We start from the raw sequence: 15,079 nt of genomic DNA, 5'->3' as shown, positions 1-15,079 counted from the left end.
AAGACTTTAACAGCTTAGATAGATACCAAATAATAAAGAAATTCATTCACTTTGTAAATTGAACTGACACATATAACCAATTAACAACAATTAACATTCATGTAACCTCAGATTAAGTAAGTCAACTGGCAGCTTAATCATTTGTGGTGCTAAGCAGTGTGGACCTAAATCTCAGAAGGCTCATTAATACCATCGGAACTGTCAGCAGCTAATGATCTGAAACAGATGCATAAGGGTTGCCTGTTAATTACCAGCACGCAAATGTCAACACAAACTTAGATATCTTATTATGGTCACGTTGTTGAGGTGATTAAACGAATTTCACCAGGACGAAAGACAATAATATACGACAATCGGTAATCAGTTTCTTGTGTTTGGTGGTTCAACCTTACACTTATTAACTCATACATCATACATATGTACTTATGATTTCGAAGTGGAATGTGTTTCACTCGATGATGAATATATTTATATTGGAAAAAGTGGCATAAACAATCTTGGAAGTGGGACATTATATACCTGTTCGTATTCATATCGCTTTAGGTGGCATTAATTAACAAAATAAATGAACGACAGGTGAAGATTATCCTGTAGAAGATAGAAAATTAAATCGTAGGAAGGAATACGACCAGTTCAAACGAATAGGCTTGGAAAATGAGTACTACGAAACAATATGGTTAAAAATTTTAAAAATAAGCAGTATTTGTCAGTACCATTGAGGTCTATCCATTCCTTTTAAAGTATTCCATCATAGATTACTATTGTTTTGCGAACCCTAATCACGAAGACTATCAGTTATCAGAGTGCATTTTAATACCAATTGATTTCATTTACTAATACCTTCTAATATTTTTCTAGCATGCAATTCATTGTACATTCGTTCATGTGAATAAAAGTTTTAAAATCCAACTACTGACTTGCTGTAAGTACTGAACTCTGTATTGAGTGAATTGGCGGTTATTGTAATAAACTCTTGATAAGCAGAGTAATATTTCTTAGTTACTATTTATTTTTTAAAATTTTATTTCGTTACAAATTAGCACCAGCCAACAAACTAAGTGGATTAAACACCCATGTTGAACTAGAAAAAGACTATTCGTACCCACACTACCTACATAAATCAAGCATAGAACGCAAGTGTGCCGATTAATTTTAAGCAGGCTAGTTGAAATAGAATGATCCATATTTTCAATTGTTATCAATTTGTGATAAAAGCCAACTTTAATATGAACTATTCCCCATAAATTCACCTCGTATTGTTTACTTGAATCTTCCCATTGATCTTTAGGACTGCAATTCGTCAGTCTCTTATTGGCATATGTGCATACTGCGCGTATTGCCTCAATATTACCTTAATTCACAAGCATTATAAGCAATCATGAATAGTGACTAGCAATTAAATCCAGGATGCGCGTTTCGTCCTATTTAAGACTCGTCAGATAGATACACCTGCATCTCAGAGTTGATGTTCATTCCATAAATCTTTCAATCAAACGATGATCCCGTGTTTAGTAATAACAATATATGAGATAATTTTTATCAGTTTCAGTTAAAATTCGAGTTTATTTCAGCTTAATTTTGTAGCGTAATTATTCAACAACAAAATTGGTTAATATCGTACTAATAATGATATAAATCGACTAAATTTGAAAATGTAAACTAAAACTAACATACTAGCCATATAATCTGTAAATAGATTTTTGTTATAATAATAAGTGTGCATATACTGAAAAGTCTTGTAGTACATAAAAAAGGAGCATCTATTTATTATTCCATAATTTTCAATGATTTAATTGTTAAGATCATGAGTTAATTAAAGTTAGATCACCATAGAAAACCTGAAAGCACTGGACAACTGTTTCATCCTAAAAAATGGGACTTTACGAAACCCTTTCTGATACTAATAATTTAATAGTTTATTCCATATGAAAATATAATAAAAATCAACTTCAATAATTAACCAATGAAATTAATTCATATTATTATTTATAATTTTATTTTTATTATAAATCAATAAATTGGACAAATGGTGTATGTTTTCATGAAATCATTAATGTTTTTGCAACAAAATAATAATAATAATAATTTAGTGATTTATTACTTATTGATTATAGATTGTGTACAAAAGTTTATTAAAACTAAAATGAAACTATTAACGATTAAGTTTTGACTGTTATTTGAAATTTCTCTCTTTTTTGAGAGAGAGAGAGAGAGAAATAAATAAACAAACAAATAAATAAATAAATAAACAAGCCATTCAAATCAGAATGGTAGTCAATTTATTGTGTCAAATTAAAATATTGTTTATTTATTATTAGTAACATTGACTTTTTCTATTGCTTTACGAATAATGATTCACGTGATAAGTAAATAAAATATAAAACTAGTCCTTATTTCTTGTTACATAACCATTTACATGGTGTATTCATATTTGTGATAATGGTGATATTCATTTGAATGTATCTTACAATCTAACAATAGTCAGCTGATACCTTATTTTCATTTATGATAAATGGCACATATAGACATGTCAATCATATTGATCTTTTGGACCCAATATGACCTCAGTCTGATTGAAAAATGTCTGATATGTTACTTTGCGTTTCCAATTATTTCTGATATTTTATAATAACACAGTGTTAACGATGCTAAAGGTCTGATAGTTTTTATTCACAAATGGAAGAAATGGCAATTCAATACGTGTTATTATCTTAAAGCATCCGTCTCAGTAACTTGATAACACTTAATACACAGAATCTTATCAACGCCCGTAACACACATCTTTTGGTAATATAAAGAATGAGTGGTTAGATAAACGAATCTATTTTCTAAATTAATTCTAACTAGATAAAATTTGAATCAGTTCATACAAATAGACCATTTTAATACATCTTAAAAAATGTGTTACAAGCAGAATTGCATGGCAATCGGTAGTGGAATCCAGGACGCGTGTTTCTTCCGATTCAGAAGTTGTCAGATGGATCTGTCTGCATCTCATATTTGATATTCACTACGACAATCTAACCCACAACTATTCGCTTCAAACGCCATCATGTTATTCATTTAGTTGCTTAGTTCAAACAGCCACCAGCTTGTTCACTGAGGTGAAGTTTGATTAATTTGTGCTGGTTGTTTAAATCTTCTCACTGGTGTTTATCACTGCAATTGATTAATATCTTATTGGCTTATATGCATCCTGAGTGGACTGTCTCTATATTGCCATCAAGTCACAAGCAACCATCTGACGATTCCTAAATAGTATCACGCGCACACCCTCGACTCCAATGCTAGCCGAATCAAGGTCAAACAAAACTATTTTCGGTTGTGATGGCTAGTAACGAATGGCGTTTCTACACATTCGTTACTCTACTGAAATCGGAAATGTGAACCACTGAGTGTTAGATTAGTGGTATGAAAATATGTAGGTCCTGACGACTCTTTGTGAAAAGGCCTTGGCCTACAACTACTGATGAGCTCCATACACAGGTTTAAACTTTTATTTATAATCCATTACCATGAATGATTTTCTAGCTTACATCAGTTCTTGATGTAGATTTCCTTCAATATTCTCCATTAAATATTAGTCTATGATAAAATCATATCTGTAATATCATAAACCTCTTAGTCAGCTAGTTGGAAGATTAAACTTTTGCTCAAACAAATGCATTACTTTAGCTCTTTTTTGAATGGAAAACTCAAACAAGCTACTTCGTTAAATAATGTGAAATCAATTGAAAATTTGAATGTAAAGGTAAATTGTTTTGATAGATCAAAGTGCCCGGTAACTATTGTATTCTATACATTCACTCTGCCAGTAGGATAGCAGAATGAGTTCTAAGAAATTTTGTGTATCTACCAACTAATTTCTCAAGAAAGATAATGAGTTTACTGTAACGTAAATAAAACTCTTTCATCAAAATTTGTTTATTTCTTTGCTAAGTTAGATTACTGATATTCTTACTGAAATGTATGTATTAGAAAAATATCTTACGTTTCGGAATTTATTCGGATCACAAAGTGTTTGATAAAAGTTGGCAATTCATCGTGACTATTTCCAATGTTTGTTTTTCTGATGATGGTAATTCAGATAGGTAGTTGTTGATCAGTGGTTAAAGTGTTCTTTTGTTCTTATCAACTTAATGAAAGTGTATTTATCAGACTGCTAAAATATATTCATCAATGCCATCTAGTTGGAAACGGTGTGTAGATTGTGCCGGTTAATCGTTTGCAACTAAACACCAAGAATCTCCCGATAAAATAAATGTTTCAATCTGGCTAATTCTATAGGATTATTTTTCAACTAAACTTCTACTTTTTCACATGTCCTTGTTAAAGTAGTGTATTTTAAACTAGAAGAGGATAAGACCAGTATTTTCAACTTTTATTTATTAGGTTGTTATGTAAAAGCCTGTTTAACATTATTTATGATTATTCGACTTGATTAGAATGAACTTTGAAGGTTCAACAGTATAATTACTATCATTCATACAGTCCACAAATGTACCTTCTTGAAATAACACAACTTCCATTAAACAGTAAAATTTCGTCTGTTAATTAGCGTCTTCATTATTGCATAATAATTGACATGAATCAACAAATTTACGTCAGTAATACTAACGTGCTATTATGGCCTCAAAATAGAAAACAAATTATTTGAATCTTTTCAGCATAATTTCCAGGTAAATTGCTTGTTAAAATAAAAGAGCTGAATTTGTCCATTTTTCTCTAATATTTTAAATGTTATCGTTTCTATTTGGAACATCAGTAAATTACGTCTACTCTTGTATGACTTTTTAGTTTTAGAATAGGAGGTAGATAGGCATGTGTGTATAGGATAATAAAAGTAGTTATATTCTGATTAAATTGTCATCATAATATTAGATTATCTGTAAACTATCAGATGAACATTTGGCTCTAGTTTTAGATTTCGTCCCAGTAAGCATTCCAAAGATCAAAAAAGAAATTATGTCATATCAAGTTAAAAATCCATACCAAACTGCTTAATAGTAAATTAAATTGATCTAAAACAAATCACTAACATGGATACTGTTTTGCAAAAAATACATTGTATATTTAGTTTTTAAACTTACTCCTCTGACTTGGGATATGATTTAAGTTCTTTCGATTGAATTTCATCTTCATTTTGAGGTTCAGCTGATATACCGATACCACGTTTTCTCGTTTGTACAGTTGGATCATGTACATGTGATTGATCATTGCCACCAAATCCAAACACAACATCATTCAAGCCCAATTGTCGTTCTCTTGATTGTTGTGGTTGTATTTGACCTTTAATCACTGTTACTGGTGTCGATAAAGATGGTGACTGATTAAATACACTTTGATATTTATCCAATAAACCTGATAATTCTGATATTCTTTTATTCTTATCAACTAAATCTTCTTGAAGTTGAATTATTAAAGCTTGTTGTTGTTGAATCTCATTTTGACATTTTGTATGCATTTTAAAACAATCACAGTACTTTAAAATCTATGACGCAATGTGATGTGAATGTGTTTGCGTGTGTGTGTGTGTGTTTATGTTTGTGTTGATTTGAACGAGTTATGGACAATTTAATTTTTTTATAATAAATGATGAAGAAGATCGAAATGGGGCCGAGATCATTTCACGTATGGATAAGAATAACAAATAAGAAACAGAAAATAAAACAAAATTCAGTAAACACAATCATTTTACATTTAGGTACTGTACTATAATAAAAACGATTATGTAACTTACATCAAGGTGAGATATTTTTTCGGAGATCAATTTAAGAGACTGTATGATGATTACAATGATGAATTTATATGTATGAATAACAGGTAGTAATTTTATTATATTATTAGTGTTTTCTCTCTCTCACGGATATATATATATATATATATATATATATATATATATATATATACTTTGTTAATTATGTACCATACAAGTTATCATTCTACGCACAGTGTATTATACTATTGGTTAAACAATAGTTTCTCTCATGTACATGCATGTGTGCATTTGCGCATGTATGAATGAATTCGTTTCAGTTAAAGGTATAATGCATGGTAATTGTATAATCATGAAATAGTGAAATATTCCATTATTCATTATCCAAGTTGATGTACATATAAATATATATATATGCATAAACATATAATGAAGACGTTGTTTATTGGGTGTTTGTTACATCAAGTAAGGTGAATGAAAATATTATATAATGAATATCGTTTATATATCACACTAAATGATTACTGTTATTACTATCATTATTAATTCATAAATATTATAGATAGATTGTTTTCACGTACGTACGAGCACATTCTTATATTCTGTAGCACAATTTGTAGAAAAATGTTTTCATAAAAATCCTCTAACGTTTGCCGATTATTTTCCTGATGTCACTATGGTAAAAAAAATAAAAAAAAGTAAAAATAAAACTGACAACAGAATTGATAATTACTCGTGGCTTTAATTTCAATCATTCTATGATTGGACTTCACTTAACCTTCTGTTGTACAGATATTCATATGTACGAATAAATGAATAAATAAAAGTTATATTTACATAATATATATCTATGTATGTACGTAAATACTTGTGTGTTTTCTTTTCCATGGATTCTTTTTTGTCTAAAGCCACAATACTAATTATTTACCACATACTTTTATTGTAACAGTATGATTGGCACATTTCTATTACAGTACAATCAGTGAATAGACAGATCGTGTTGGGAATTAGATTGTATCAACCAATAAGAAAAAATTTGTCACATAAATCACAGTCATGTTATGGGTCAAAAACAAATTTATCACATTGAATTATACATGATTTTAAATGAAGGAAGAATATCAAGAGTTACAAGAAAATGGCTTTTCATTTTATTTCAAAATCTCACTAAATGACTGATGGTTTAGCCTATAGCTTACTTACTTACGCTTACTGCTCGTGGAGGAGCGTAGGCCGCCCACCAGCACTCGCCATCCAACCCTATCATAGGTAATCCTTTCCAGCTCTTTCCAGTTTTTATTCATTCTTTTCATATCTGATTCTATTTCCCGACGTAATGTGTTCTTCGGCCTTCCTCTTTTCCGCTTCCCTTCAGGATTCCAAGTTAGGGCTTGCCTCGTGATGCAGTTTGATGGTTTGCGTAATGTATGTCCTATCCATTTCCATAGTCTTCCTAATTTCTTCAGCTGGAAGCGGGTTTGTTCTCTCCACAGAAGGCTGTTGCTGATGGTATCCGGCCAATGGATGTCGAGTATCTTGCTTAGACAACTATTTATAAATACTTGTACCTTCATGATGGTGGTTGTAGTAGTTTTCCAAGTTTCAGCTCCGTACAGTAGAACTGCCTTGATGTTAGTATTGAAGATACTCACTTTGATATTGGTTGAGAGTTGTTTTGAGTTCCATATGTTCTTCAATTGTAGGAATGCTGTCGTTGCTTTGTCAATCCTCGCCTTTACGTATGCAACTGATCCTCCTTGTTCATCGACGATGCTTCCCAGGTATGTGAAGGATTCTACATCTTCCAGAGTTTCTTGAACAATACAGGTTTCGAGATCCATGATTGAAAGATCATGAAATAACTCTTCTTTTAACCTACCTAACTAACTTACTCGCTATCGACTGAAGATGACCTAGAGTTAACGTAGTTTCAGTCAATAGTAACCTTCTGATAGTAAAAGTACTGACATGACAGAAACAAAAAGAACTAATGCAAGAGGTCAACATCACGGTTGATTACTATGAAAAGTTATTAGTATAGAATTGGTTACCATACATCAGATTCTAATATATTCAATTTAGATATCATTATACTGGCAATGACAACAACTGCAGCATTATCAATAACAATAAATGAAATTCTAAGATGATGATTCCAAGAAGAAAATAACTATCAGTATACATTTTATTAATGAATCTATCGTTAGGCTTCAGCTTTTACAGTTAACACTTAAAATCTCTTTTTTCAAACTATTTAGAGTACAATAATCACATTTCATGGTGATTTCAAGTTAATTCACTGGTCATATATTTACCATTCAACACGTACATACAGTGTTCATCATTGTTCACTTGTGACTATGACAGAAAGATGATTAACTATTTCTATGACATTTTAAATATGACAGTTTTAAACAAAAATTGTACATGCATTATGCGACTATTTATAGGAATTTCATAAAAACTAAATCTCTTAAATTCACAGCTTTATGAAGACAAACGTAATCTTTGATAATAAACCATAGAAAAAGCATTACAAAGTCAATAGTCAGTCCTTCATATTGTTGCACATTAAGAATGTATAACTGTTATCCATTTGTTTCATTGGTAATATTTCTCCAATTGCTATTAATTCGGGAAAGATGGAAATTATCATTATCAGAATGTAACAAGTGAAATATAATGAATTCATGTAACTACATATGAAAGACTCATATTGTTTTTTCCTGGGTTCAAACCCCGCGGGGTGGATGTGTGCTGCTGAGGAATCCCATACTAGGATGAAACGGCTGTCCAGTGCTTCCAGGTTTTCCGTGGTGGTCTAGCTTCAATTGGCTCATGATCTCAACTAATGAAATTACTATAATATCCACAAAACCCCTTCTGATATATATTATTCACCAAAAATTTTAATTTTTCTTTAATTTACATTTGACTCACCTAATGTTTAGTGATATTATAAATTAACCTAATTTAACACTAATCTACTTAAGAGGTTTTAAACATAATAAATTCAGTTTAATGTTAATTTTTCAGTAATTCTATATTAAGTAAAGTTGTTTACACGTCATCATTTCACTGATGATACTTGAGGAGTATACAGTGTATTTTTACATGTGATTGTTAAAATAAAACTTATTCATGTAAAATTTATGTACCTGTGTTAAAAAGTCATTGAGATGTTTAGTACTTCAATAATTGATATCGTGAGTCAATTGGAGCTAGACCACTACGGAAAACCTGGGAGTACTGAACGGACATTTCATCCTAGTATGGGACACCTCAGCAGTGCGGATCTACGATCCCGCTCCGCGAGCGAACACTTAACCTTTAGACCACTGAGCCGGCATCTAACGGTGTTCATGTCTAACGTCAGCACAATATATTTTTGAAAAAATATTTTTTAAGGGTTTGTTATACAAACAATCGCTAGTTTACATCAATGCTGAACAACAGATAGCTTTTTATATTTATTTCCAGGTTGATTGTAATATCATGGTAGTAGCTCATAATAGATTGTGTTTAGGATTTACAGATCCTGAAGCTAACACAATACTACTTGGTCATTCATTAAAGATCCAGTGATTTACATTTTTAAATTTAGGCTATGTATAAAATAGTGTGATCTTTAATCAGTATTACTAATGAATTGCAATCTTACTTTCTACGGGGTTAACTTCGAATTTATTGAATTTTGACTACAACTTACAAAAATTCATCTCAAGGATTATTATTTCAAAAAATAATATTTACTAACTTAGTTGTTGTTTCCGTGTCGAATCAAATACTAATTGTAATGCAACTAACAACGCTACGCATTTTCCTTGTTTTGATGGGCTTATATTGATGCTAAAATAGATGCTCTTGAATGTCTTCAAAGTTGCAAACGTGTTATTCTGACGTGTATCAGAGGAACAAAAACTTTACCAAAAGCTTCCTATTACTTCTAATACTCATTACATAGAACTTTTAGTAGGGGATCTCCAGGTTAATTTGTCGATACAGGAAATAAGTACTCAAGGAATTAAGAAATCAGTTTTACCATATTTTTAAAACACTACATTATTGCAAACGTTCATCATGCGAAGTTTCTAAGTATGGAAATTTAGGCAAACAAAACTCCCGAATTTATTTGTTACGGATAGTTATTTGACTATTATCTGTAAATCAAACTGACATGGACTGATTAAACATTGAAGAGATTTTTGAGATTTGTTATTAAATAATACTGCATACCCAAAACTTTGATCTCATACAATATTCAGGTTAGTCTTCAGTCAGTAAGCCTATCGACAAAGATTCATTTTATCGGTGTATAAGGAAACTTTTATTTATTAACATGATCAGTGATTAAACCAACAAAACAGTCAATCAGAATGGAAAGATACTTGAAGACAGCAAAGTTTTCGAATGCAATCCATCAAAAACTAGGTCATCAAAATGGATTGACTCAACGTTTTTCTAACATATTTTAGCAAATAAAATAATGATATATTTATGATAAATTAATGAGTAGAAATGGGAACGTATGAACTTTCGTGACTAAGCATATACCACCTATTCAGAGTAAGTAAATAAATAATCCAACTAAATCAACACATAATGATTTAGTTATTTATTTACTCTGAAGAACTGGCTTAGAGTTAGTCACGAAACGTCAGAAATTCTGATTTCTACCCATTGGAAGATCACAAATATATCACTTTTTTTACTTTCATTCTATCTAATACTTAATTTATCTAGAATTATCAAGTCTGACCTTTACATTAATACTTATATTTTTGAAATCTTATTTGATGTTGCTCAGAACCGACAATTCAACCATGAATTTTAGAGAACACAACATCCACATAATCATTTGACCTGAAACCTCTATTATTTCAATTGAGTGTGTAGCAAATGTAGAAATATATTTCCAAGTTCTTATTATATATTGTTTGTTAGTGAAATATTGAGATGAATTTGATAACAAAACTTTTAAAGTACATGAGAAATCCATATATTTTAATGTACTTGTCTTTTGTGGATATTTATTAAGATAAGACTGTCAGTGTTTGTATAAAGTTAGGGTCTGAACAGGTAGTTGTTGCTTGTTTGAATAGTACATACTGTAAACGTAATACTTTTACATCATTTTTATTATGTCAAGGAAAACTGATTAATTTACATGTTTAATGGTGATCAATATTCGAGGATTCCACTTAATTAACAATACATTTTCTGCGTGAGATGGATTTAGTCATATTACCAAGGAATGTAAATTTTTATTTATTATAATAAACTTAGAAAACATCGGTTAGTAGAGACTGAAGACAATGAACACCGTTTATGTTGATTAAATTACCTACATCAAATCCTGACGAAAGAACTTCTGTAAACACGCAAGAACTGGACATATGTTTCGTCCTAGTTTATTTACCCCAACATACTTGCTTCAAGAAGTTTAACCCAGGAACCTAAAGAATTACTACTGCAAAATGCTATCTAGGAACCAATTTCAAATTATATAGTTCATATGTGAATGACTCTCCAAATGACTTCGAGCTTAGTGTAAATCCATATTCAAACTCATCAAGTATCCGTTAGCACCACATCTGAATAATAAACGTCATTCCACTTTTACAAGCTAGTTTTTTCAAAATCATGATTTATGGAGTCACGCATGTCCGAAATGATACAGTAACTCACTAATGACAATGGTGACAATCGTACTTAACAATTTTACAATATCATTCTCATTACGCATCTCTGATATTGTGGGTTCGATTCCTTCTTGGAACACAGTAGTGCACTTGTAATAAGTTCTAAATAAAGATAAAATAGCTGCTCAATGATGCTTGAACTTTATTGATTTTCCGTCCATGGTGAAAATTATCTGAAAAGTGAATATAAGCTTTAAGAAACCTATTTAACTGAATCCTTTATTAATTTCATATTATTCAATTCTAAGTTTCTTATAAATCTATCCCTTATATGGACTAATTAACTACTCAGTTAAACAACTCAAAATCTGATTTGTTCACTGTTGAATAACCGGACTCATTTGAAAAAGATCTTGTTGTGTTCATATTATCAGACTGTATTCAGTTGGAAAATTCATTTCTACTTTCTTTAGAAATAGGACATATTTTACTTTAGACCATAGTTAGATGAATAGACTGGGTTGTCACCAATGTTTCATTCATATAAATATTATAGTTTAATTTCTGAAATGAAAAATAAAGCCCAATATTCAAGCACTATAAAACTTATGAATAGAACATATTACAACGTTTATGCAAAATGTTTCATTTATTTTTTCACTGTACTTACAAGTGTCATATGAAACACGCATCTAGTCAAATTGTGATGATAAATTCTGCTAAAGATGAATACTCTGATTCAGATACCAGTATACTCTCACTATAATGACTAATTCAACTAGAAAGAGAATGAACACCAACGTAAAATTACCGTTAAAAATATTTCTCTGGCGAGACTATAATTAATGGATGAACCAATCAGGTATAGGATAACAGGTCTCAGATTTTGGCGCGAAATTCATTCATCACTTTGGTTAAATAGAACTTTGGCATTATAGCTCATGTCAGTTCGTAATGAAAACTCTAAATCTAATGCCTAACCTTAATCATCAACTGAAAATCATAATTTTAATTCCCACACTGGTTTCTCACCCTTATTTGATCCTAGTTATTAGGTGGATATTCTGAAGGTCACTTTATGGTCACTCGAAGGTCGTTCATAAATTGTCGTCTCACCATTTCTCTTTTTTTAAAATAAAACTGTGTGAATGTTTCTCTAAACCATATCATTCCATAAATCATGTGAGAATATATTGAAATTAATGTTTGTGTTCCAAAACAATAGATTTTTTTTTAAATCATGTAGATCCGCTTGTCAATTAAAATTTGTTACTATTCTAAATAAACAACGGATTAATTAAGGACTTGTCTACAGTATTCATTCATTGAAAATTTGTACTTGAATTCAGGATGTAACAAAGAAAGCCTAATTAATAATCAGATAAACAATAGTGAAACGCTTAAGTATCGTTTAAAAAAAGGCAATATGTGATAAGGTTTTAGGGCTGTAACTGTTTGATGATTTTTGTTTATTCATATTAATAAAACCGCCCTGACTAAAGATGTAGTGAACGGAAGATGCGTTAGTGCATTTTGGTCAAAAATTGAAAGGATAGCACACTTTAGAACTGGTACATTGTTATCGTCTGGTCAAATTAAACGTTACTACGTTGAATAGATGTAGTAGTCCATCAAATGTCACGACCCTCAGTTTAATAAAGACTGTATTTCATAAACTTTGCTGTGAACGTTTAAAATCAGTCTTTTTTGTCGTGTTCTCTGATTCGTACTTCTTCAGGAAAATAGTTAATATCAGAATTGTTAAGGAAAACATAGGGTTTCAAAAACTACACTTAAACGTTGTTCATTCATATTCAGACAATTATTTTATGTTTAGTGAAGTCATGTGACATTTGTTGTATGTAATACTATTCGATGGAATACCGATGAACTTTTTTGTAAATGACTGTGAGTCAAATTGTTATACGTTCCAATATAGTTGTGTTCATGAGTTGATGTGAGTTGGATGATCAGTACAAAATAGATGAATGATATGACAGATTATTCACAGTGGTTTCAAACCTCGTAGTGGGAAATAAAATTAGTTAAGGAAATGCTGAAAACCATGAATTAACCGACGAGTCATTTACTCTAGGTCCTCTTACTTCAGGTCCTCATAAGTAATGTATATTCATTACGTTGCACACTTTCTACTGCAGAACCTACAGACCTCGTGATGAACGTTGAATCTTTCATAAAACTGAATTGGCAGCCGATTTTTTTGAGCAATCTGACTTCAAATGAATATAATCTGATATCGCTGATCATTTACTAACATACACTTAGCATTTATTTACTCCTTCGATCACGACTTGCCAAAGTTGGTCAAATTTACTTTAAAAACTTGATGACTTTATTGCAAACAATGCTTAACGTCTAGCCTGATTTTCATGAGAGTTTTGTGTATTTTAAAATAAATTTATTTATGCTGAGTAAACTGACAGCACAGGTCGTTGAAAAATTATGTAGGATTTCATGATTTCATTATATTTTCCTTACCAGCGTGGACATTTCAATGTGTACACGAAAGCCAAAAGGTTCTAGAAAAATATTCAGCCTATATCTTGACGGTAGATACAACATTAAAACCTGAGAATCCTCCATAATAATCACTAAGTGTATGAGTTCATACCTGTTGATCTTCGGAGGATCTACTATTACTGCCTAAACATAAAACGAGATGTAGAAATTCACTGAGATTCTATTGTCAATTTTTCATTTCCCTAGTCACCATATTTTTTTTCAGTAATTAGCAACTTAATATCCTACTCCATGTTCTCTATTTTTAATTTGTTTAATACGTTATTATTCTTGCCACACTGATCAATCCGTTCATTATTGTCGATAAGTGACTAATGACAGTGATTTTTAATTCCTGAAAAATGTTCTCTCATATACTTTTCGGTTTTGTTTTATCTAATATCCATATAATCAATTAATGAACAATTTGTAAACAGTTGAAGTCAATACGAGAAATAAGCCGCATTCATATTAATCCGTTATAATAATTATTCTCGTTTTATTGAAAACAATTTAACTTAAAAATTGAGGCGATTTTTTAAAATTAGTTTCTATGCCTATACATTAAGTTGAAATAAAATTAACAACTGAGTCTTACGACATCAGAAAAAACAAACAAATAAGTAAACAGTCAAATGAAAGTTAAGTAACATTGACGAACAAAAATTACCTCAATTATCTCAGTGATTTCAGCTTTCTATTATGATATAACCAAAAATGCAATAGTTTACCAATGTGTACTATAAGAATTTGTATAAAACATAAGTATTATAAATTTATTTAATATAAATGTGATCAGTATTTCTTTACTCATATTCAAGGTTATTTAATGATAATAACCCTCCTACTAGGTGATTAAAATAACCAATCAATTAAAAGAAAATATTCAATAAAGTTGTGTAAAGATAATATCAAAAAGAGAAAAAAAACATTTAATAATTTCTATGTTTATTAATGTACATTCATGTGATCTAATAAATCTTTTTTTCTTTGTTTATCAGGATGTTTTTTCCTTTAACATTTATTGTTGGTATTGTTGATAGGATAGTTTACCAAATATTAGTATGTAACAGTTTATACAATGATTTTTAAATGGTTTGAATAATTTTTTCTGGTTAGCGTTTTTTTCACCGAGTTAGTTTTCTGCAGGATGGGGTCGTTAACCTCATGCCCAACCCTCTTCCTTTATCCGGGCTTGGGA

At 30.5% G+C, this 15,079-nt stretch overlaps 1 protein-coding gene across 2 annotated transcripts in view; it reads right to left on the bottom strand.

Annotated features, from left to right (window-relative positions):
* Positions 1–14,617, bottom strand: part of PRKG1_2 (cGMP-dependent protein kinase 1) — a 74,058-nt gene extending 59,441 nt beyond the window's left edge. The window contains exons 1-4 of one of the 2 annotated variants that reach the window (XM_051217021.1): positions 14,549–14,617; positions 11,850–11,922; positions 6,298–6,390; positions 5,091–5,491 (exon numbers count right to left, since the gene is read on the bottom strand). In XM_051217021.1, coding sequence (XP_051065650.1) covers positions 5,091–5,491; positions 6,298–6,309 — 413 coding nt within the window. In that variant the 5' untranslated portion in view covers positions 6,310–6,390; positions 11,850–11,922; positions 14,549–14,617. Of the gene's footprint in view, positions 1–5,090; positions 5,492–5,740; positions 6,099–6,297; positions 6,391–11,849; positions 11,923–14,548 lie in introns of those variants that run through there. The other variant, XM_051217022.1, reaches the window with a different exon arrangement.
* Positions 14,618–15,079: the final 462 nt, after the last annotated feature.

Source organism: Schistosoma haematobium, chromosome 6 (assembly GCF_000699445.3).
Source record: "Schistosoma haematobium chromosome 6, whole genome shotgun sequence".
In the NCBI taxonomy this organism is placed as follows: Eukaryota; Metazoa; Platyhelminthes; class Trematoda; order Strigeidida; family Schistosomatidae; genus Schistosoma; species Schistosoma haematobium.
This window is presented reverse-complemented; position numbering and strand designations above follow the sequence as displayed.